Source organism: Haliotis cracherodii, unplaced genomic scaffold (genome assembly GCF_022045235.1).
Source record: "Haliotis cracherodii isolate W230 unplaced genomic scaffold, xgHalCrac1.p SCAF_10, whole genome shotgun sequence".
In the NCBI taxonomy this organism is placed as follows: Eukaryota; Metazoa; Mollusca; class Gastropoda; order Lepetellida; family Haliotidae; genus Haliotis; species Haliotis cracherodii.
The window spans coordinates 28588336-28615397 of NW_027266265.1; the positions used below are offsets into that span (position 1 = coordinate 28588336).

The 27062-nt window shown below is 41.4% G+C and overlaps 1 protein-coding gene across 1 annotated transcript in view; it reads right to left on the reverse strand.

Annotated features, from left to right (window-relative positions):
- The window catches only part of LOC139454247 (small conductance calcium-activated potassium channel protein 2-like), a 66457-nt gene extending 41437 nt beyond the window's left edge, over nt 1-25020 (reverse strand). Inside the window, exon 1 of the mRNA XM_071235854.1 lies at nt 24860-25020. Coding sequence (XP_071091955.1) covers nt 24860-24916 — 57 coding nt within the window. The 5' untranslated portion in view covers nt 24917-25020. The remainder of the gene's footprint in view (nt 1-24859) is intronic.
- Between the last annotated feature and the right edge of the window lie 2042 nt (nt 25021-27062).

Here is a 27062-nt window from a genome sequence, read left to right on the forward strand (position 1 = left end):
GGGCTTCACACATTGTACCCATGTCGGGAATCGAAACCGGGTCTTCGGCGTGACGAGCGAACGCTTTAACCACTAGGCTACCCGACCGCCCCATGAAAATAAATTTGAAAAAAACCCCGTACCTTCAATACACAAACGCCAATATGAAGCATGAGTTTTCATTCGGCTAGTCCCGTAATGACACGAGTAGGTCACGCATGGTTCGTTTCGGAAGTGACGTCATTATCTCCCTCTCGGCTATCAGTAACGTATTGCTTACGCACATGAGAGTTATTTGAGCGGAGGATTTCTTTTAGAAGTTACGCCATTTATTTGGACATTGAACGAAACTTTGTTAGCGAAAGATTACATGGTATTTCATCGTAAATTATATTAATGAGGATATAATACATAGGAGAATCAAGGATGGATGTCATTTGAGCCAAATGTTCTTACAGTCGTGCCTTCAGGCCATCTTCCTGACAATAAAAGTCCAGTTTCCACCCTTGCCGAACTAGGCTGGAATTATGTAGCTATTTTATGGCTGGACTAACGAGTCTATGCATAGCCCAATCCAAATCGCGTAACGAAATCGACATCCGGTTCGTAAAATGATTTCGGTCACTTGCGGGATTTGCAAAACATGTGTACCGCCAACTCGGCGTCACAGATATTTTCCGAATCTGTTCATTTTTAATGAAGGTTTTCACGTGATTTGATGCACTTCGCGAAGTCAAACTCGTTGTGTAACAATATATATTTGATTATCGTTCAGATCTTCTTGACTGGAAGCAAATGTAAGTGATATAAGAAGTGTAATCTGATTGGTCAATAGGAAGAACATAGAAGGGACATAACTTGTAATAGCCACTGATGGCGATACTAGCGAGCCCAGAAATTTCAGCCTACTTCGGTAAGGGTAATAACTGCCACTGGAAGATGGCTTGAGGTTGTCTGAAAGTAGTAGTGAAATATAAATCATATTTTTAAAGATAATTACAGTATTTCATCACCAATACATATTAAATAAAGCATTTAAAAGTATTACATAATCAAATTCTAATACTTGTTTTGATCTAACTTTAACCCTAATATGCCCATGCCGATTATCAGTCACTTCCATGTAATTGATAAACTGAACGGCGAAAGAAACTTTGCACCAGATTGAAGTGACTGTAATTAATAAACTAAAAACAAAAGTTTGAGGTAGAGTATATTTGATAAACCAACAATTCCACAAATTATTGAACAGCTCAAACTTGACATTTTGTGGTTAAATATTGTACACCAAACAAACAAAATCAGTGGGAGTTGAAAATTCAGTTGTCCAGATTTTCACTGCAATTCATTGAAACACACAATGTGGTCACAGACACCAAATTTGTCACTTTAATACCGAATGTGGCCATCCCGTGCCTCCATACATACAAAGACTGCATCTGAAAACGTCAAAAGTCTGATGAGGTCAAGCGGTTCCTTTCATCTTGTAGCGCTTGTATCAACTCTTGTCTGTTGGCGGGAGGGTGTGGTCGGACTCTTACCCGCCTGTCCATGACGTCCCAGAGGTGTTCTATGGGTGATAAGTCAGGAGAACATGCCGGCTACGGTAAGACGTTGATGTTGTTGTTGGCAAGGAAGTCCACTACGATACGAGCTGGGTTGGGCCTGGCGTTGTGGTGTTGGTACAGAACACCTCGGGGTTGTTGCTAGAGGTAGGGCAGCACTACTGGACGGAGGATGTCATCTCTATAGCATTGTGTATTGAGGTTTCCATCGATGATGAGAAGTGGCGTTGTCTGGTCTCCACAAATTCTACCCACACCATAACGCCACCTCCACCGTAAGGAATGACTTCTTGAACGCAGCAAGTAGTTCCGTTCACCTCTGCGACGGTAAACACGCTGTCTGCCATCAACACTAAACAAACAGAACCTGCTTTCGTCCGGAAAGACCACGCGTTGCCAACCCCGACGCTGCCCCCGTCGCACTGTATCAGCCCATCGTATTCGTCTGCGTCGATGTTCAGCGGTCAACATCTGTCCTCTGAACGGTCGGAAGGCCCTGATACCCGCTGTCCGAAGTCTTCTGGTCACTGTGTGTGTGCTCACCCGCCGACCCAAAAGCATTCACTGACGATGACGTCACTGTGAGGAAGCGGTTGCGGAGGTGTAACGTTCGCAGATATTGGTCTTCCTGTGGCGTAGTGACTCGTAGTGACCCTGTCCTGGCCCTGTCCAATGTGCTTCCAGTCTGTCTGAAACGATGCAACAAGTTTCCAAGGGCAACACGGGAACAGCACCCATCTCGACCATCCTAATTGCAAAATTACAGGCACAGCAACGATGCGTTTGGGCGATGTGTTTGTGCCTATTTGGGTTTGAACCAGTACAATTAATTTAAAATCACATTATTTTCAAACGTGCAGAGTTTCTTTTGCAGTTCAGTTTAAGTTTATGTCACAATATCGTGGTTGAATGGGATTTGAAACCTGCAAATCGTTCGGCTCATCATGGCGTATGAATATCTTTGTTCTATGTCATTATTATGTTAGTTGAAACTTGCATTTGAGAAATGAATTTAATAAAGATATTACAGGTTTCCGAGTCACTATCAGGATTTACATTGCACTAAGAACTCTACTTCGGTATAAGTAATCCTTCGAGTTAAGCAAATTTAAGATATCAATATCGTGCTTGTGTTTGATATATGTGACGTATCTGTTGAAACTTTAGTTTGTTTGTTTGAGGCTGAACTCCGCAGTCAGTAATATTCCAGCTGAATGACGGCGGTCTGTAAATAAGTCTTTACCAGAGAAAACAGTGATGGATATTATGAACGACGTCCCATGCCTTCTGGAACGATGACACGCAATCAACCAAGTCGCCGAGTCTGATTTAGTCGTCCCATACAAGCATGTGTCTGGGGAATACATAAAAAGTGGGCGCTTGAAACGTTCGGACAATTAATAGCCATAGAGCCAATACCAATACATGAGTACACGCCCCGTGAAGATCCGGGTAAGAACAGGTCTTCAGCAACCCATGCTTGTCATAAGAGGCAACCATTTTGTCGTAAGAGGGCGACTAACGGGAACGGGCGGTCAGACTCGCTGACTTGGTTGATGCATGTCATCGTATCCCAATTGCGTGAATCGATGCTCATGATGTCAATCACTGGATTGTCTGATCGCGATTATTTACAGACCGTCATCATAAAGCTTGAATATTGCTGACTGCAGAGTTAAACAATAAACCAACAAACAAAGATGCATACACTGCCAGTTACATATAATCAAAACACCACATAAATACTTGTAAACCTTTTTCATATTGCTCCATGTTGATTTCAACTGCACATGAAATGTACAAGTCGTATGCACAGCATGATCAAGCGGCCTGACATTTACCAGTGTAATACCAGCGCCGTAATTACTCCCTCTGTTGCATGTCGACATAACAGTACTGACATTAACGTATGTTAATTTCAAACGTCAGTCATCAATTATTAATACAAAAAATACCGACCCTAATCTGTCAAAACCTCTTTGACCATAGGCTTGAAATATACGAAAACATTTTGCATGACAAGCCACACAGCTGTAACGTATTAATAACAAAGGGTGTTATCCAATCCTATGCTCTATGATCGAACCACGTCGCCACTGAAACACCCCCACATGCAATACACGCTTATCTCCGTGGTCTAACGATGGTTATGGATTATAAAACAAGTAATCACATAATTAATGCATGATCTAAACGTAGAGATCTAATGCCGTAGTCGTAGTAAGACGCCCTTTCTGCACGAATCGACAAAACGTTATCACATGGAATTTCCCGAATAACATCTGTCATGCAAGAGACTCGCACACGCTGATATGGATGAAGAGAACCACATATTTGCTACTGCTGCTAGTTATAGATGTAGCATTCATGCTCTCAGACGTGGAAACTGAAAGACTTAAGTGCCATAACATGTAATATAAATATTATTGTTGAAACCGTTTTAAAGGTAATAACAGACAGCATTCCAAAAAGCCGACCACCCGATCCCGTTAGTCGCCTCTTACGTCAAGCACAGTCACCTTTTACAGCAAGAATTGGTTGCTGAAGATCTATTCTACCCCGGATCTTCACGGGTTGTGGAGCCTGTGAATTTCATGTGCACACAAGGTTGTTATGAAACAAATCCTGGCGAGAATCAGCGTATGATCATAGGTCAGTAAGACAGAAAAGAATTGTCGTAAACATAAAATATGATATTTGGGCATGTGGACAAAATATTTCTTCAAAATCATCAGATTCAAAATGTCTTCTAAATACGTGATACAGGTCGTTTTCTGGAGTGGCATCCCTGGGCAGTGCCCGGATCTTGGGTCTTGGGTTCGAATCCCAGATCAACCCCGATCCTCACGTTGTAGGCACTATTCTCATGCTTGTGGATTTCACCCAGTTGCAGTAAGTTTTACACATATATATCACATGCGTCATATCATGCTTTCTGCCCTCATATAGCTTGCTCATGTCGCGTAATATAATTGACATACTGTAACCGGCGTTAAACTTACCTCACTCACTCACTCACTCAGTCACTCACCCATTGAGCCGTAACGGATCACAAAATGGCGCTGAACCCGACCTACTCCCTTATGACTTAAACACTTGTTTCCTCCGACACCAACCTCGCCACCACTCGCCTATTTCCGTAATCTGTAGGAAGGCACGCCCTGAATAGGCCATGTGCGTAAAAACACGACAAACCAATCAGAATGCGCGTATGGCTATGTGTACTTTGGAAAAAGAATTCCTTCTTAACATCTTTTAATTATTGGCATTATTTGTATGTAAACATATCCCAAAGTGATACCCGCAATTGTTTCACCATACTAGATACGTCGTAACATTAGGCTGTAAAAGAAAGGCAACGTTTTATATTTTCAAACTACGGATGTGACCCTCTGTAGCAAATACGGATGTAGTACAACAAGTTGACTAGTTTTATCGCTATGCCCATTTGCGCAAAGACAGAACCAAGTTGATATAATGGCCACGAGAGGGGCAAGAGTCGTCATTCGGCGAGTGACCCGAGTGGTCACGAATGTGATATCATTTCCAATTACTCTTATTACAGGGGCATGCCTATATAGATATACAAATCTCACACACGTGTTGGCCTCGGTGCACTACATACAGTAACTATTCAATCAGATTGCTTTCCAGTTTTATTACTGTACAAATTAATAATGTTGCTTAGCTATTACTACCCTAGATAAAGGAACAAGCAATAAATTTGAGCCAGGTCATGCAAGATTGATTTCAATCTATATTAAAGTTTTATATAACATTAATTAACCCCCAAAATAGTGTCTAATTTCGTTAACGCTTTCATGGACAAAATGTCATTTTACGTTTTTCTTATCTAAAAGTCTGTCAGTCAAGCAGAATCTGACGTTTCTCAGTACGCTAGGAATACAAGAGAAAAACTTCAGTTATGATAAGGATTCCGTGTCATAGTGTTCAATAAAACAGTCACACTGTTGCACTCGAGATTAAATATTAACAGTGCGGATTTGATTCGTCGAATGGTTTAATTAAGGAACTAAGGAACTGAGGACGTAGCTGATACAAATATGCATATTGAAAAACATTCACGTGGTCTTTTTCTTGGTTATGAAATCTGGTCGATAGGTCGAAATTGAAAAAGAAAAAGAAAATGCTTTTAACGGGTCTTTAAATTAGGTGGATTTAAAAGGGGGAGGTTAAACCCCATTTTACCTCACTAGAAGGTGGAAATAAAGACGTCTGGCTTTTCTTTTGGGGTTCATAGGTTTAATTTGACACCAGAGTTATCTTTCCTTTTTTTTCATCAACGATTTTTGTTATTGGTGATATACGTGATATGCCGATTTCATGTCATGACGTGTCAGTGAGATTTGACGATTGTTTTGCATAATAATCAAGATCTGCTACTACGTCCACGACAGTGAAGGGTATACCGCTATATCACACACATCAAAATGACCGTACCACTAGCTATCCATCGGGCTCGATGTCTGCACATGGAACAACTGTAACTAAAGGATAAATACACAATTAGATATTTAGTATATTTTCTCAATGAAAGTTTACAATTTCGTGACTTATGTTTATATAAATGTGCAGACTTTAGAAACGAAATGGATGAGAAAAATATGTAATTTGTTGAACGGACTGTGTAAGATACGATGAATCGTCACATCTCACTGGTCAGCGGCAGAGGTGCTGGGCTGACCGCACGAAACTCTGGGTAGGAGAGTGTAACGCGGCTTGGGCTTCGTACTCATGCTTGGGATCGAACCCGGGTCTTCGGCGTGTCGAGTGAACCCTTTAACCACTCGACTACCCTAGCACTATGTGTGCTATGATACGTCTAAAATGACAAATAAGGCGCTCAAAAGCGTTACCTAACAAAATGCCCCAGTTCTATAAAAAAATGCAAAATACTCTCTTGCTTAAAACATCAATACTATGTATGGTGACGTTGAGCGAAAGGCATCTTTCTGATTCAGAAAAATGGAAAGTATTTTATATATTATCCAACACATCACATGTTATATGTTTTATCCTGTTTTACAATGATTAAATGAAGTTTGTATTTCATTATCCAATATCAACTATTTGATCCATTGTGAAAAATCTATTAAAATTTATTTATTTAAAATTGTTAAAAATGTGTTCCTCATGCCCTACAGACCAAGTGTAACATATCCCTTTCGTATATAAAAAAACAAAAAAACAAAAAAAGTTCAACAAAAATTATGAATTTGTTTCGGATATGTTTATGAAATCATGTGCTCAGTCTTCACTAAAGAAATATTCCTGAAAATAGTCATGATCTATTGACCACCAATGCCCGCGATTTGAGACGTGATATTTTGCAACCATGGACACGATTACCTCGAAATATATATTGTCAGTTCTGAGCCCAAGAAGAAACGAACACATGACGTTACTTAGAAACACAATACTCCCAGAGTGCTGGTTCAGGCAATTATACACATTACTTTGATATCATACAAAACGTCAGAAAAAACAATTTCCCCGATTTACAGTATACTCAAAATGCATGATGTCGTCTAATTTGTAAATAAAACCATTTTAAAATGTATATTTTTCCAGAACGTTCAGATAAGCCAGAAATTACCTACATTTTAATCAGTTTAACAAAATCGGATATTTCTTAAATATTTGTGTTACATTTATTGCTAATGGTATTTGGATAAAATCCTATTTTATCGACCAATTTAATATTTAACACCGATTATGTAAATGTCCGCAGCTGGAGGGTTCCCGGGAGAGTTGGGGATCGACGAGGGATGTATTTATACAGGGATGCCATTAACACCAGTTATTGTGGGTTTCGTGCATTTTGAAGGATGGTTCGGTTTAAAGTTGAAAGATACGGCGACAGAATATTATACCAGATTCAATCAAAGTTATTTTCCAAAGGGTGTTGGTTTCACGACAGATTCAGAAAGTCAATAAAACTGGCTTTTGATTTGTGGCATGGACAAAAAAAAAAGAGAGGAGGTCATTTCACTACTGCTATCTTCCACTGACCACAGCTGGCTGAATGAAACCACATCCTACAGGACACACAATTCTAACTGTATACAAGCATAACGGTACTTTCACTGGAGAAATGGGTAATGAAGCGGAAAATGTGAGAACAGATTGAATTGTGTAATCTGTCTGCTGGAAGGGAGTTGAGTTGATAACTTGTCAACATGCTAAAGTATATATTAGACAGGCTTGTAGTAAAGGCATATTAAAGACGATTCACAGACGAACCAAGATGTTAAAATAATGCTTTGACATCGTTTACATATATGTCTACTGGGGAATAGTGATGTCCACCAGAGAACTATGAGCGGGTTATGTTTGTTTGTTGTTTAATGCCAATAACGTTAATAATCACAAACATCGAACTCGGTAATTGTGAAACGATGAACACACATTGCCATTTAGAAAGTGGTCAAATGTAACAAATTTTATATTTAGGATAACACTTTCTTAGTAAAGTACAGATTCTTGTACTCTTTTAGGTTGAGTCCCATCCGGGATTCGAACCCACACTGCCAGAGTGAAGGTTCGGATTTGGCTCCACCCAGAGAAGTACTAGAATATCTGTACTAAAGTAAGAAAGTGTTATCCTAAAAATATAATTTGTTTCGATGGCATGCATCAACCAAGTCAGCGAGTCTGACTAGCCGATCCCGTAAGTCGCCTCTTACGACAAGCATAGTCGCCTTTTACGGCAAGCATGGGTTGCTGAAGACCGGGTCTACACGGGTTATGATATGACTTTTCTTATTCATGTTATGTCGACAAAAATAATGTGACAGGTTAGCAGTAAATATAACCCCTGAAAAAGAACCCAAACAAACAAAACCCAAGAACACATATAAAATAATCATACACACCGAACAACAGAATAATAAAGAAAGTAATAAAAAGAAAGGAAGAGGAAAACAACAAACACAAAACAAAACAGTAAAAAATAACACCAACCAACAAAACATTAATACATTTGTTGCAAACATGACAAGAAGCCAAACAAAATGAACCACACGCGATAAAGCAACATAGAACAACTCATATTAGGAATAAGACATATGTATGTAATCATGAGGTGAAATTGGGTTTAACGTCGCGTCCAAGATTATTGCCCTTACATGAACGTGTGTGTGTGTGTGTGTGTGTGTGTGTGTGTGTGTGCGCGCGCTTGTACTAGTCCGGACTGATGCCGATTTATAGTGCTCGCCCACTGAGATACCCTACTCAGACACTGAGATACCCAACTCAGACACTGAGATACCATACTGTATACTGACTCCGAGCCGACCTTCTTTGGGCCCCTTAATGCCGAGCGCCAGACAGGGTAACGACAAGTACCATCTCTTAACGTCTTTTGGTATGACACGGCCGCGGATCGAACCCCGGACATTCCGATATCCGGACGGACGCTCTACCACAAGACCACAGAGGCTGTCCATTTTAGTTTGAACTTTCACTGTTTTCACTTTTAACCATTTTTCATATATTTACGGACAAGGATCCATGATTCGCTATGAAGCGAACTCAACAGCACACTCGGATACGTTACAACGCAGACTTTGATGAGAATGAAACTGACTTCACACGGCTCAATCAGCTGCTGTGATTAATCTACATAGCGTAATGAAATGTGTTTTCCTAATCAAATAATGTTCAATACGATACTACTAAATAAACCAGCTAATTAAACCTCACTATAAAATGTAATGAAATAACGTTCGGCCGACACGAGGGCCCACTACAACATATTTAATGACAAGCACAAAAGTCGTGTCCGGTACTTTCATTCGAACGCCAAGTGAGCAGGTCCATCACTGATGCTCGTCTCCAGATCGAATTCAGCTTCGTAGAAAACATATTTCCGACAAATCAAAATATTTATTGATGTGTTGCAATTATAAACGTGTGGAAGAATTGGAAGAAGCGGAATTCTGAAATTACTTTTTGGACTGTCTAATAAGCGAGCCCACCATCTTGTTCGCCTCTCCAAAGAGGATAGATTTGGAATAAAAAATCAAAACGTCCTTTTTAATTACTGCTTCAGTCAACTCTGGTTTCTCTAATGATCACAGAAATATATCGCTGTTTAAATAAGTTGGTTTATGAAAAACCTTTCCCTTGCGCATCAACGGCCACCGCCCGTCATATCACAAGGGATGGGTTGGAGTAATGAGATCGTGGATTTCTTCTGATTTCCGATTGTACGAAGCCCTAGACGCCTTGGATCGATACACTACGACAAACTCTCGCCTTATTGCGGTGTTTGTGTCCTTCTCTCGCGAGAGTATAGACAAATAGTTTTCAATAACGAATTGAGATATTTCTTCTTCGATTGAGCTTCTTTGGTGTCTCCGTAATTTGATATGAGAGATCGAATTTTTTCAATTTTTTTTCAAACATTTTTATGATATTGATAAGGGGGAAAATAATTGTAAAAAAGGTATGAACATCATTTCCCATAGGAATTCTTTATGCTACTGAAAATCTGGTTGAAATTGCATTGATATAAAGCTAAATTTTCATTTCGACAAAGTGGAGTTATTCAAAAATATATTTTAAAGCGGACATGGTGAAAATTAAAGGTATTGTGATCCATAGCGTAGCGTGTTACTCTCACATAGTAATATCAGAGAGAATTTGGGGTCAATGACCATAGAGTTCTCATACACGCAAACCTCGAATAATAAAATTTGGTAAAGAAATCTATGTCGCTTGTGCCCCTTAGAATGATGTGGACGTAGAACTGTATTTTAACGGATGCCACTCTCAGGTCCTCTATTTGCATGTGGTGTTTAATACAACCACGGATAACGGCACGCCATATATTGTCTCAATGCGATTCCGTCTTGCGCTTTGAAATCTAAATCTCGATATTGTCAGAAAGTTGTCCATTGATAAATGCGAAAGAATCTGCCAATTTTTTCCGAGTGTTGAAGAGTTTCGTTTCCTTTTTAGTTGTAATGTAACAGAAACTCTCTTCCCATGATGTTCAAAACACAACATAATTTACCTTGCACATTAATCATGTTATGTCGTTTAGTGATGGGAATCTTGAAATAAAGTGAACCCCCGCTCGTACTGGCGTGCATGAGGGGGCACGGATGGCCCAGTCGTCTAATGCGCCACGATTCGCTGTGCAGAGTTGCGTCCCTTGGGCACGCCAGAAACCTATGATTGTGGGTTCGAATCCGGATTCGCCCCGATTATGTTTCTAGGTTTGTCAGCACCATGCCCGTGCTCGTGGGTTTCACCGAAGTGGTAAACGTCTGAGATCTGCATCACTTCGGGCTTTCCTTCCACATTAAGCTGATATGCCGTGACATAACTGGAATACTGTTAAAAGCGGCGTTCAACCCAACTTACTCACTCACAAGGGGTGCAATGATAACAAGTTGATGTGGGCGTTAAAGTAAAAAATTAATAATGGTTCTAATGGTTTACATATCGAGCTTGTGATATGTTGGTGAACCGCTCCGACCCCCCCCCCCCCCCCCCGACATCCCATCTCCTGTGGATGCCAACTGATAATAACTTCAAGCTACAGATTCATTTAAATTGCAAATACTTATCATTATTATGATACAACTACACGAGGTTAGATTAAAACAGTAGGATCGCCACGTCGATTCGCAAGGTACACACCAAGAGGGACGCGGCACTCGAACGTGATGTATCCAAGTAAAGCCTACATAATCGTACCATTGCTACACTGATAAGCATCAAGGCCTAATACAGCGGACTCTCAAGGGGAACACTGGATAAGACCTACCCCATAAGTTATGATCCTGGCGGTTGAAATACAGAAAGCCTATCCAGTGCTGGCGACGCGCGTCTAAACCAGCTGACGTCTCAGATTATAATCTTACTGTTTACGTTATAATCGTTGCTCGTGACGTCATCGCTTACCATATCACTTTTGAATTTAACCCAGCCTGTTGCTAGTACTTTATTTTAAGTTACTTTCTAAAAATAGGCGTAGTAATGTCATGGTGGTGTCACTAAGAATGTGCTCACACATTGTACCCATGTAGGGAATCGAACCAGAGCATTGACCATCAGGCTGCCCCAACGCCCCTAATATGTCAAAAACCTTAAACCGTAAACCATCATCGACAATACGACGTTGAGTAAGTGAGTGAGTGGGTGGGTGGGTGTATGAGTGAGTGAGTGAGTGAGTGGGTGGGTGGGTGGGTGGGTGGTTGGTTGAGTGGATGAGTGAGTGAGTGAGTGAGTGGGTGAGTGGGTTGGTGGGTTGGTGAGTGAGTGAGTGAGTGAGTGAGTGAGTGAGTGAGTGAGTGAGTGGGTGGGTGGGTGGGTGAGTGAGTGAGTGAGTGAGTGAGTGTCCCAGCTTCATGTGGGAGGAAAGCCCAAAGTGGCGAAGGACCACAGGCACGGATATGGTATTGACAGACCAGCGATCATAATTGTCACGAATATGGGATTCGAACCCAGATACGATCCTGTCATGGCTCTAAACAGCGAACACCAGCGTCTTCTTGACCGCCTATCCCAGGTTGTGAATAGGAACGCTGCCTGTCTATTGTCTTTATCCCATTTTAGTCGATCCAATGGCTGCTCGACAATAAATCCTCATTCACGCCAAGCACCGAACATCAAAATTACCAAGTTAGACATCAACTACAGAGTGACGAGGCACTAGGGAGTGCCTATCACAAAACTATATATATGACTTATTAACATCGGACACATATTCTGTTATTTCCAATTTCGAGAAGGTTATTCCATAAATATTGCCTACAGGGGCGCATATATCAGGATGATCGTTTCAAGAAGTCTCGTTGAAAAAAAAACACAATTGTGTTTTTAAGCTGACTTGACATTTCATGCCTTCTGTACCATTGCTTTGACTGCGAATTGCCCCAGCAACGTGACGTCATATTAGTAAATGTGGAAGAAAATTGAAGATGGTGCCATCCATTGGTTATACTGTCAGAGACGATTTGTATAAAGATGTCGTATTGGCGGTAGGATGCTGTAGAGTACTATAACCTTGCATCAAATACTCAATAACTCCCACACATCTGAAACACGTGATGAATACAAAGTTTTCAGTCGGTATAACTCTCTGATTTCTGCCTAATTGCAAATCAAAGTGAATATTACTGAATATACGAATGGAAAGTTCTGAGCCAAACTACGAGGGATGTCCCTCACCCTTTACAGTTTGTATGTATCATGTACAATACTGTCCACCCTCACAGGATGCATTTGAATCAAGCGTCGTTTTGAAGCAGACCCAGTTGGTTTTGTTGAGCGATTTGTATTTTGGATGAAACGTGGGTTCGCTATTATCAGCCAGGGACTAAACAGCCAGTCAAAGCAGTGGAAACAACTAACGCCGCTCCTCCGAAGAAGGTACCATCTGTTCCATCAGCTGGTGGGGTGATGGCATCAGTTTTCTGGGATTCCAAAGCAATCCTACTGCTGGACTACCCCTCAAAAGGTCAGAGCATAAATGGCTAGTTAGGCAACTGAGAATATCAAGGCTGAACGTGGTGGACAGATATTTCGTCCCACTAGGACAAGGTACTTGTGCACAAGACTCTTGTCACCATGGCTGCGATGCATGACTATGGATTTAAACTCGTGGGACATCCACCGTATTCATCCGACTTGGTGCTGCAGTGTTCCACCTCCTCCTAAACTTGAAAACACAGTGCGGCAAACACCATGTAAATGATTATTTCTGCTGTTGAGGACTTTTTATAACACCTGGAGGAAGCCATCTATACCAGTGGGATCCAGGCACTCAGGCATCATTGTCAGAAGTGTATGGAGTGAGTGAGTGAGTGAGTGAGTGAGTGAGTGAGTGAGTTTAACGCCGCTTTTATATCACGGCGTGTCAGCTTAATGTGGGAGGAAAGACCCAAGTGATGCAGGTCTCAGACGTTTACCACTTCGGTGAAACCCACAAGCACGGGCATGGTGCTGACAAACCTAGAAACATAATCGGGGCGAACCGGGATTCGAACCCACAATCATCGTTTTCTGGCGTGCCCAAGGGACGAAACTCTGCACAGCGAATCGCGGCGCCTTAGACGACTGGACCACCCGTGCCCACAGAAGTGTATGGAACCCGCAGCGGATAATGGTGAAATTAGCCATCAACTCCATCAACGCAGTCCATCAAGGTTGCCTCCGAATTCAGCCACCCCTCGTGGTGCCAACACTCTACGTTTCGGTTTGTCACATACATATACTATAAAATGATATTCAGTAAGAAATGCATTCGATGAATCTTTTTTTTCAATTCTATTTTATTCAAATACATAAGAGGTTATCTATTTAAAAAACGTCTGTCAATTCATATCAGACACTCATCAGAGATACATCTCTTCACTCACAAGCAGTTCGATCCCAGGCCGCGTCATACAAAAAGACGTTAAAAGATTGTACTTGTTGTTACCCTGTCTGGCGCTCGGCATTAAGGGGCTAAAACAAGGACTGGTCGGCTCGGAGTCAGTATACTGTGTCTGAGTGGGGTATTCGTGTTAAACTGCGGCATGGTATCTCAGTGAGCTAGCACTATAAATCGGCATCAGTCCGGACTAGTACAAGCAGCCACACACACACATACACGTGCATGCACGTCGCTATATAAGTGCAATAATCTTGGACGCGACGTTAAACCCAATTTCACCTCACCTCACTCACAAGCAACGTCCCGAGTTATGGACTTGAACGCGGATTCAGCGGACGTGTTAGGTTTCGTCATCCTAAGTGTAACAAAGTATACAGACTTATCGAAATATATATTGCAATACTATGGTAATGACTCTACGTGTATGGTGCTTTTAACTGTCACAATACTGTTGCCGTTGAGACATTATCCTCCATTGCCACACCTGAAATTAAATTCACTTTGGACACTGGTGGCCCAATCGTCTAGCCCCAGTTACGTCCCTTAAACCTACGATCTGCTGGTTAGAATACCGGTTCGTCCTGATTATGTGTCTAGGTTTGTCAGCACCATACTCGTGATCGTGGGTTTCACCAAAGTAAGACTTGAATCGCTGGATTTTATTTTTAATATAAAAATAAAATCTGTTCCCGAAAATTCTGGAATGCACTGCACTCATTACATCAGAATGAATCAACGGTGTCCATGCACTGCAATGCGACTCGCATCACCGTAACCTACCAGTATTGATTAACAATAATTAGCATGTCGTTATGATCAAATGAAACTCCGGAAGCATACCAGTACTACGTTATTAAAACAATCAATTAGGTTTGTAGCATAATTCCACAGCACTAAGTCATCACTCACGTAATGTGACCTCGCAGTCCATGTATCTAATGTGAATTCTTCATTCTTACATATAAATAGACGATTTAGACAGCGCTGAGCTTTGACCTTAAACATAAATAGATATTTGAAAAAATCGTTTAAGTGCCTTCTAGAAACTGCAAAGGTGAATTACATTCATTACAGAGATAACAGTTCGTGCTCTAATGTATAATAACAATGATCTATTGCATGTTACTCGGGGAACAAGTACGACGGCCATGCATGGTCGGGCAAAGAGTTTGATTTGTCATTGAACATTATCTTTCCGATCTAATGAACCATGTCGCCTCGTCCTATCTCATCTTCAATACAGAAGACGCTACATAAGGCGGTTATTATCTCAACAAGCCACAGCTCGCGGCGAAGTCTTTTTTTGAATTGAAACCCTCATGAACACTACCCTCTTACTACTAGGACTAGTATCGAGGTGGGGTGGTGGGATGTGTGGGTGTGTGTGTGGGTGTGGGTGTGTGTGTGTGGGTGGGTGTGTGTGTGTGTGTGTGTGGGTGGGGGTGTGGGGTGTGGTGGTGTGGGGGTGGTTGGTGGAGGTGGTATACAACCCAAGCTGTCTGAAATGCGCTAGAAGATTAACAACACATTACCATCTCATCCTATCGGGTGAACATTTTAACAAAGTCACTTGCCTAATGAGACACCAGCTTATCACATGTGTATTAGTGTGGGGCCGGACCGAGGCCCTAGAAACTCTCACGAGATTCTCGAACGCGGTCACCCATCTAACTGTTCTGCTTAACTTCATCATATTGGTGACCGTTTCCGGATTAACGGTGTCCTGAATTTCTTTTCCGTACAATATTGATAAAAAAATAACCATAATTATGTTTATTTACGCTTGAAAGTTTGGACTTCCTACAAACATATTTCATAGTCAGGGATGTTACCAAAATGTGCAGATATATGCCGAAATCAAATTAAGGCTGTTTTGTTGAAGTCATAAATCATGCTAAATAATTATATTAATAGTCACAATGTTAACATTATGTCAGTACAGTATTAACGAGAGTGGGTTATTGTGCCTTTGTAATGATAAAGTAATAACTTGAAATTAGTAATGTTATTTTGGGATGTAACACAAACATGTTTAACCACGAACCATAACAGAATTCGAAGTTGGGGTGGGAGGTTGGGTGCTGGGATTTGTATACATTCGAGATTAGACATTTTGTCAGCTACAACCACAAAACCAGATACTTTTTAATATATAAACGTTGAGCCTGAATTCGTTTTTATTAATTTTTATGGCAGGCAATAATTGCCATAACTGTACCATGTCTGTTTATAAATGCACCACATCCGTAAATATATAACGGTAGAATAGGTCTTCAGCAACCCAGGCTTGCCGTAAAAGGCGACTAACGGGATAAAAAATCATGTGGTCAGGCTAGCTGACTAGGTTGATGCATGTCATCGATCTCAATTGTGTGGATCGATGCTCATGATGTCAATGACTGGACTGTCTGGTCCAGACTCGATTATTTACAGACCGCCATCATATAGCTGGAATATTGCTGAGTGCGGCGCTAAACAACAAACAAATATTTAACGTCAAAGACAGAAAATATTCAGTCTCGATTTTCCGCCTAAACAGATTCCACTAGGCGTCGATCCACGATTGTACCAGGTGCTATCGGTAGCAGTCATCACTCACACAAAAAGAACTAAAAAAATATTTTGTTGTTGCCCAATCTCACTCAAATAAAATCTCACTTTTCGCTGCCGCTAAACAAAGATCTGAGGACATCACATTACGGGTCATGTCAGAACGACCTTCAGCGAACTTTAACCGACCACACTGAAATTAATGATAAGAAGTCGACATCAGCCAATTAGAAAGCAGCTTTCTCGAGCTTTACGGCACTCGTTTCAACCTGGCGACTTCCATTTTAGACTACGCTTGAAAAATATGTTGACACAGTTCTCGATTAATATTTTGAACACTGAACAAATGAACATTCCGGAATGTCTAATATAAGGTTGAGATTGTATGGCAATGCCTCCTCCGTTCAAATGTTTATCCCACGGAAGCGAGACATAGACGATAATTTTGACGGAATCAGTCGCACGGACCGTAACTGTCGTTCGGAATACCCCGTGTTAACGTTTTCGAGGTTAAATGATTAGAAAACACATTCCGACTGTCACTTTCATGATCTGGCAAGCGACGCTTTGATTGGTTGGATGAAATGTCGTTTGATGTGACCCGTAATGGGATGTCCTCAGATCTTTGTTTGGAGATAGCGAGAACTAAGATCTGATTTTAATGAGATTGTTTGTTGCCCAACACAGCACAGCGAGACGCCTGTCATTACGACAGTGGCCTGTAAACAGCTTTGTACATCTTTATTACCTAGAATTAATCTTAATCTTTGGAAGTGAATATTTTAGATCATAATCCATCACTGTAATTCTCCAGATTCATTGATACTACTCTGAAACTTATCATAAAATATACAACAACTCATCTTTGAGTCATAATATCTCGGCTTAATCTTTCGCTTCATTATCGTACCTCAATGTCCAAATGATGAGATATGTTTGGTCTACGTGATCTTGATTTAATACTATATATTCCGTCTTAAAAATACATTTCTCAGCGGGAGAATAAATCCTTTATACCCCGCCACGAACAAGACAGGATTCATGTAGATTTCTGAGAGGCAGTATAACTGCCTTATATCCCGCTTCGATGCAAAAAGCCGCACGCTTTTTCCGAGTCAGTTAATAAGTTCAATATATGCATACTGGTCGGTGTTATTAAGTTCAATATATGCATACGGATCGGTGTTGATAAGTTCAATATATGTATACGCGTGGTTGTTTATAAGTTCACTACACACGTCGGGGTTAATGCGATTGTTTTTTTCTCAAAAAGACAAACATAGAACCATTTTCAGCCACACGGGGAACGATATATACATTAATTTTCAGAGGGGATTCCGGGGTCGACGATACCCGATAATTGTTGTATGGGTCTCTCCTAATAAAGGGGATCGGGTGGCTTCCCTGGCTGATTGTGTGACCATGCACCGATGACACGGGTCACTTCTCATTCTACCCACAACCGCTGATTCTTGCAACAAATCGATTCCATATAATACTACCGTGACGTATCTGTAAAAGTGCTGATTTAACAAAACTCACTACTTTTATGATATAAGCTCTCATTAACCTCGATATACGTACCCTCGGTCTATTATTACACTTATTGTTCTATCATGATTCTGATGGCCATTATTATCATACATGTGGTGTTCCACGTTCTCGCGGTTTCACAAATGCAATACTCGCCTACGACCTCCATCACTTCAAGCCTTCCTCCTAGTATACAGTAAGCTGACACACCATGATATAATTTAAATGATGTTCAATGCGGCGTTTCACCAAGCTCGCTTTATCTAAATTAAATAGTTTGCTATCTTACCCGCGTGGATATGGCTGAAAGACTGGATGCCTGCATTGTTCCACTTCATAAACACGGGGAAGCCACGCTGTCCAACATCCGGCGTGTTGTGTGGGTTTAACAACACTGATTAACGAGTTTTATATTTTGGTGACAATATTCCGAGTCGGATGGTATCGGGGTGCGCCATATGCTTGTGACGTTCATTTGGATATGGTATGGACATTGAAGCACATGACACGATTAAGATTGAAGCACCTCGCTCTGATTCCCCGATGGTTTTCTAAACAACTTAACAACATATGTACATCACACTTGTACAACATACATTGTATTGATCATAGATAGATATCTAGTCAGTTTCAACATGACATATATGGTGTTGCTGCTCTGTAGAAAGGTTGATATTGATTCTGTGTTGTGGTGTGTTGTTGTTGCAGAGAGCTAATTGTTCTTCAATATCACACATGACTTGGGTTAGATTTTACTGAGGGAATGTTGTTTTACACCGCAGACAGTCATATTCCAGTTGTATCACGGCGGTCTGTACATACATCGAGTCTGGACCAGGCAGATCGCCGGTCACATATATCATGACGATTAATCAATTTCTCCGTCGAAGATGCACAATTAGAAGGTCACAAATTGCGACCATGTAAGTTGACTCTTGGGACAATATAGGGATGCATGGAATTCTATCCATCCCAACCAGAAGCTACACTAGAATCGCAATAGGTTTGAACAAGCGTTGCATGGAGATTGGATATTCCTTTCAGGTGCAAAACCAGATGTTCTTTTACTTGAAAATATGAGCCTGATTTTTTAAAAAGACCCCCAACCCCACCCCCACCCCCCGGAACCCCCCCACCCCCACCCCCACGAAACGCCAATGCCAGAGTACAATCAATCTCCACCCCCCCCCCCCCCCCCCCCGTCCAAACAGACTCCATTGGGCGCAAAAGGCAAAGAGCGGTGAAGTCCACTTGAATGGACTCTCGAAAACCAGCGACGACACCAGGCGCTCGCGAAAAGGGCAAAATGTTCCGCGCCACCGGCAGCACCCGGAGAGGGTACAATCCACATTTATTCAGTATTTTCAATCAGTCATGAAACTATGTTTCCACAGGTAAAAACGTTATGGGCATATCTCGCTATGTATTGGAGATATAAGAGATATGCTGTGTTCATGTGCTGTGACTAAAGACCGACTGCCATGTACACGTGTTCCTACTGTAACACAATGCCAGTTTGTCATGTTGCGGAAAATCAATGAATCATCTTTCATGTTTACACTATTTATAGGCAGTTTATTATTATTAATGCAAAAATTGTTTATGGTCCAATGGCAATGGCCTTGTAGTCAAGTCACTTATACAAAGCATATTCGGGTGATTGCCTGAAATAAAAAAATCTGTTATTGTTATTATATAATACATAGACACATCCCTCAACATATGAACGATGGCAATGTTGTAAAACATTTTGGCTATACAACCTCGCATGAACATCGTGTACTAGGACCTACCCTTGATCCCAACATAATGCCTTTGGTCGCTTTATAAAGGCACTGACCGCTGCACAATACCCTTGACCAAAAAATAATGCCCTTGACCCCGACATAATGCCATTGACCCCAACATAATGCCCTTGATCTAAACATAATGCCCTTGATCCCAACATAATGCCCTGGACCCAAACTTAATGCCCTCGACCCCAACATAATGCCCTTGATCCCAACATAATGCCCTTGATCCCCACATAATTACCTTGTTCCCAACATAATGCCCTTGACACCAACATAAAGCCCTTAACCTAAACATAATGCCCTTTATCCCAACATAATGCCCTTGATCCCAACATAATGCCATTGATCCCAACATAATGCCCTCGACCCCAACATAAAGCCCTTGATCTAAACATAATGCCCTTGACCCCAACATAATGCCCTTGACCCCGACATAATGCCCTTGATCTCAACATAATGCGCTTGACCCCGACATAATGCCCTCGACCCCAACATAATGCCCTTGATCCCAACATAATGCCCTCGACCCCAACATAATGCCATTGATCCCAACATAATGCCCTCGACCCCAACATAATGCCCTTGATCCCAACATAATGCCCTTGACCCCAACATAATGCCCTTGACCCCGACATAATGCCCTTGATCTCAACATAATGCGCTTGACCCCGACATAATGCCCTCGACCCCAACATAATGCCCTTGATCCCAACATAATGCCCTCGACCCCAACATAATGCCATTGATCCCAACATAATGCCCTCGACCCCAACATAATGCCCTTGATCCCAACATAATGCCCTTGACCCCAACATAATGCCCTCGACCCCAACATAAAGCCCTTGATCCTAACATAATGCCCTTGACCCCAACATAATGCCCTTGACCCCGACATAATGCCCTTGACCCCAACATAATGCCCTTGATCCCGACATAATCCCCTCGACCCTTCACAAGCCGAAGCCTTGATCTTCATAAGTTCGTCATTAAGAGCCAACATATTTAAATCGTAAGGAACCTAAGTAGTTTGAGGATACATTTTGATTTATATTGCCATATATAATTATATTCGAAGGTTAAAAGATATTTCACTTCCAACAGTCCTCAAGAGCCCCCGACGGTAAAGTGCCTATCTGTCCCAGCTCGACTGACCATTACGCCTATATTATAACCTCCACAGAGGTCACCATCGTCTGTATGGGCGGTTGATGGTGGGACTATTGACGGATTGTTTATGTTCCATTGTGCCGACACTGCAAGACGACGTCGTTAAAGCCCACTTAACGATGAAAGGAAACATGGCGTCGAAGCAGTTATACTGCCGTGATGCAACAGCTGTCCTGCAGGAATGGATAGCTCGGCTGATGTAGGACAGAGGACAGAAGTACGAGTATAGGTTCGACAAACTCACATTAGTTTTTATGCTCTTGAATTTTAGATCTTAGTACTTAGGCGGTCGTAACTCCAACACTTAAAGATTGATTTACGACGATCGTAGCACCAAGATTGTTTTGTAGATCGACTCCCTAGAGACTATGAACTCGTTCCATAGAGCGATCAAGGCTAAACAGTTGTCTATGTTAAAAATAGAGAAACGATTTTTTTTATCTAATCTTTTCGATCTTGCTAATAACATAGCTGTGTGGAATGGCCCTTTGGTCCATTGTTACAAAGCGATCTTAACGCCAAGACTGTCGTAGGGTCAGTTTTTAAGTGTGACAGCTAAGATCGTCTAAGCAATACGTTCGCTTTGTGGAACAGCACACAGGAGCCCGTTACCTAAAAATCTCCAAGCGTACGGCTGTCGTAACTCCAAACCTTAACACAGAATTACGATACTCTTACCCTTAAGATCTCTTTTGGAAACGGGATCTATCTACAGTCACCATTACGAACACCGTTGGAATTTCATGACTCGATCGTAGCGCCACCAGTGGCTGTTACGATTTATACCCCTTCTTTGTCCCTCATACTGACCAATCACATGCCACCTCTCATATCACATGCATGTGCCTCATACAAAATGGCGGCGCCCAGTCAGGACGATCTGATCGATAACAAAAGCTATGATGTAATAAAACGGTCTTACATCGCGAAGAGCATCAAATCACGCGAAGACCTTGATTAAAAACTTGAAAAGATTTGGAAAATATCTATTGACGCTGAGTTGACGGTACACATGCTGCAATCGACCGAAATCTGCACGGCAGTTTACAAACCGGATGTTGAATTCATTACGCGAATTTGATTAGACTGTGCATAGACTCGTTTGTCCAGCCAAAATATATCTCCATGATTCCAGCCTAAATCGGAAAGGGTGGAAACTGGACTTTTATAGTCAGTTAACTCCCTTGCCTTGGGAAGATGAACAAAGCTAAATGATAATGATTAGTCGTTTACACAACCTATTATAGTATGTACGCTCTGTTCCGAGTCGTCCGTTTACTCATCATGGATACCAATTCGTTATATCCAAGGTTCGTTACCTCATCGGTAACGCTAAATACAAACTCATTAACGTCAAATATCTTACAACGAAACGACCTCAGCAAAATTTGAGTAGTATTTATATTCTAAAACCCAGATTCTTAAGACCCCGAATACCCTTTCACAAAGAAACGACAATCGTAACTCCCATACTTTAATATATAGGCTTACGATCATTCTAGCGCTAAACTCGCTTTGTGCATGCGGACCCCCCTGCTGACCAATTAAAAACAAACTTCAATGTGATGTTATGGAATCGTCCCAAGGTTCTGTGAGATTGACTCGTCGACTATTCCGATCATACGGTATGGGGTTTGTGCTACTAAGGGGACTTGGGGGCATGGGTGGCCCAGTCGTCTAAGGCTCTGCAATTCTCTATGCAGAATTGCGTCCCATTGGGTACGCCAGAAACCTATGGTCGTGGGTTCGAATCCCGGTTCGCCCCGATTTAGTTTCTAGGCTTGTCAGCACCATACCATGCTCGTCGGTTTCACCAAAGTGGTAAACGTCTGAGACCTGCATCACTTCGGGCTTTCCTACCATATTAGGCTGACATGCCTTGCTCTAACTTGAATACTGTTCAAACCGGCGTTAAACCTAACTCAAAACCACCACCATCGATAAACTCATATCATATCAATTCGGCTCATTGCTGCCCTGACTTCTGACAAAACAATGTAAACGGGGGGCAGAACTGGAAAATCTCGGCAAAAAAACAACACGTGAACGAGTGATCTCAGACTGTAGTCTGATTTAAATCTTCTTGAATACACCTTGTTTGCCAAATTACGGTTAATTGTCCGTAACAGCCTGCACACTGGAGCAATGTCCTTGAGCCACTTCCGATGTGATGTAATTCTACCTGTCTGTGTCCAGTGTAGAGCTGTTAGGGGAACAGCAGGGTTGTATAGGTAATCGTCCTAAAGTTACACGTAAGACAAAATAATGAATGCTCCCTGCATGAGGAAAGCTCGGTCATGGCGACATGATACTTTTCATCAACGATTATTTGTGTGGACATGCAAAAGAGGCATAACTGTCATAGAGATAGACTAGCTTAATTAAAAGACCCGATTTTTGTGAAAAACCTTCCATTTGGCAAATATATAGATGAAAATCCATATCAAAGTGTCTTGTAGGGTAAAGAAGCGCCGCCGCAATTCGGCTGCTATTAATCATGTTATTCAGATCCGACCGGAGAGATTTTTTTCATCGTTACGCACAATGATAGATATTTATCATTATTTAAAACTGCATTGTCTGACGCCATTTCATGAAAAGAAACTTCACTTTTATGAAGCTATTTTACCAAAACCTGTATGCACGGTTAGGTTTAGACGGCTGTTATGACTGTATAGCATAACATCAAATTCAATCAAGTACATCGTATTTGGAAGTCGGATTCAACAAACCCAGCTCTAATTCCCAAAGTATTTAATGACCTTCGGACAAATGCCGAACTGATTGCGCAGCTCCCTTGGGATCGTTACAACCGAAATCAACCGCCATTCATCCCGAACTCCATCAATGGACTCAAATATAAGTGTCATCATCATCATCATCATCATCATCATCATCATCATCATCATCATCACATTGTAATTATTAAATATGTTTGTCGCCATGCGCTTTCAGTATTCCCTTCTGTGGAGTTCAGTCTTGTGCTTTATAACTCACCATTATTAGCATTGGTAATTGTATTAGTACACAGATAAACAACAACAACAACAACAACAACAATAATAACTTAGAATGTGAAGACTCCCCAACACTGCAGTCTTCTGCATTACCGAGATTGTCAGCAGGGCTGTATTCCTGGGAGCAAACCCGGGTACTCTCCCAGTATCAGACAACAGATTGGGAGGTACCAAACCTGAGACACCCAGAACAACGTGGAGTCGGACAACTTGGTACTTTGGATGCAAGCGTGAAAGTTCGAAAGCGAGGTCCGCATATTTGCCATGTTTTTCCTGAATCTTGTCAATCACATTTGTGTCAAAAGGGACAGAAAATAATCAATGATATAAATGATTTAATTGGATTTATCAAAAAGGACAAGATCAGGTTTGTTGGCCTGGATACGTCTGAGGCAGTAAACGGGCCTATTCCAAAGAATTTTGTATTTATCATTTTCCATCACGCCCTCTACATACTCCGGGTGGTACAATGGATGGACCTCGGTGTCAAAACCACAACTATTATCATTATGTACAGATTAAAATAAAAAATGCAGCAAAGAGGGTTTGGGCGATCCTGGCACAGCCAGGCTGGTTAGGCTCATCATCAGCTCAGGGCCCTTGCCCCCCTACACGCAGCCCAGACAGCGAATGGGACTTCTCCCAGGAAGCGCTGCCTAGTCAAACCCACCCAGAACCCAGAACCACCACTACCATCATGTATATACTGTTCATCATAAAAACACAGTTTGACAGAAATAAAGATGTTGCGCATTACACGGAAACTGTTGACAGCAATCTTCTAAAGGATAAACTACTCCACCCACGTGCTATGGCACGGACAAGTGAGGACGGAAGCCCTACCTCATTCTTCTGATGTTGCGAAGCTCCGTCTACACTGCCATTGCGAAGCGTCGCCATTTCCGGACCACGATGGCCCCGTCAGCTTGAAGACACTAGGGCATCCTTACCCCACAGTGTATGGCATGGTCGTGGGTAGTGACGCTTCCACCGCCGGTAGTACTGTGTAATATGCACATTGTGTTGACATTAAAGGTATTGATGTTGAGAGCAACAGGTGTTACCAGCTGTCGATCCTTTCTACAGCAAGGCTGTCCGTCTACACGTATGTCTTCGTATACAGGAGATCCACGCGGCCATACCATGGATTTATTAATGCATATCAAGTATTCAAAATAGAATTGGAATTCTCAGCTTAAAGTCATTTCATGTTTTGTACACGTCTTCCTTAATTTGTATTTCCTTGTTTTCAATCAGCATTGGTCGCACGAAATCTTATGGTCATTTTCGATATTTCCAGTTCGTAATGAATAATACAAAACAAACAACAACAAATAACACTGCTTGTTTATTGATAAGTTTAATACGTTATATTCAACTTTTGCAATAGTAGTGACAGCCAGGCGTTGTAATCGGGGCCAATCCGCTAAACAAAGCCTGGTACGATAGGACGACAGTATGTGTTCGGTGCAGTGTCATTAATACGGTCGCTCGGAGATCGTCGGTTTATACGTGTTTATACGTCACTTAAGCGTATATAAGGGTTAGTAGGATGTTTCAAAGGTGTTTATAGGGTGTTTATAAGGTGTTTATTGGGTGTTTATAAACAATTATTTATAGGATGTTTATTGAGTGTTTAAAAGTTATTTATAAGGTGTTAATATGGTGTTTATTAGGTGTTTATATGGTGTTATTGGGTGTTTATAAGATGTTTATTGGGGAATAATGATTGTGCACTCAACAGTCGCCCGCTTTAACCAGTGTTCCCATGTGTATAAATGAACGTAGGGGGTGTATCAATAACATGTTCCAATGTGTATTGATGAAAGTAGAGGGTGTATCAATAACATGTTCCCATGTGTATCAATGAAAGTAGGGGGTGTATCAATAACATGTTCCAATGTGTATTGATGAAAGTAGAGGGTGTATCAATAACATGTTCCCATGTGTATCAATGAAAGTAGGGGGTGTGTCAATAACATGTTCCCATGTGTGTCAATGAAAGTAGGGGGTGTATCAATAACATGTTCCCATGTGTATTAATGAAAGTAGAGGGTGTATCAATAACATGTTCCCATGTGTAACAATGAAAGTAGGGGGTGTATCAATAACATGTTCCCATGTGTAACAATGAAAGTAGGGGGTGTATCAATAACATGTTCCCATGTGTATTGATGAAAGTAGAGGGTGTGTCAATAACATGTTCCCATGTGTATTAATGAAAGTAGAGGGTGTGTCAATAACATGTTCCCATGTGTGTCAATGAAAGTAGGGGGTGTATCAATAACATGTTCCCATGTGTAACAATGAAAGTAGGGGGTGTATCAATAACATGTTCCCATGTGTATTAATGAAAGTAGAGGGTGTATCAATAACATGTTCCCATGTGTAACAATGAAAGTAGGGGGTGTATCAATAACATGTTCCCATGTGTAACAATGAAAGTAGGGGGTGTATCAATAACATGTTCCCATGTGTATCAATGAAAGTAGGGGGTGTATCAATAACATGTTCCCATGTGTATTGATGAAAGTAGGGGGTGTGTCAATAACATGTTCCCATGTGTGTCAATGAAAGTAGAGGGTGTGTCAATAACATGTTCCCATGTGTATTGATGAAAGTAGGGGGTGTATCAATAACATGTTCCCATGTGAAAGTAGGGGATGTGTCAATAACATGTTCCCATGTGTATTGATGAAAGAAGAGGATGTATCAATAACATGTTCCCATGTGTATCAATGAAAGTAGAGGGTGTGTCAATAACATGTTCCCATGTGTATTAATTAAGTAGAGAGTGTATCAAAAACCTGTTCTCATGTGTAGAGGGTGTGTCAAAGAGATATTCTCTTGTGTATTAAGTAGAGTAGAGGGTGTATCAAAGAGATATTCCCATGTGTTTTAATGCACGGGTGGGGTGTATCAATAAAATGTTCTCGCGAGTATCATAGGGTGCATATTCATTTGTTAATATGATCATTTGTCATTCAAAATTTCGAGTGTAATGTAGCAATATGTTGCTCCCTGCGCCATTAACAATTGGTATCAA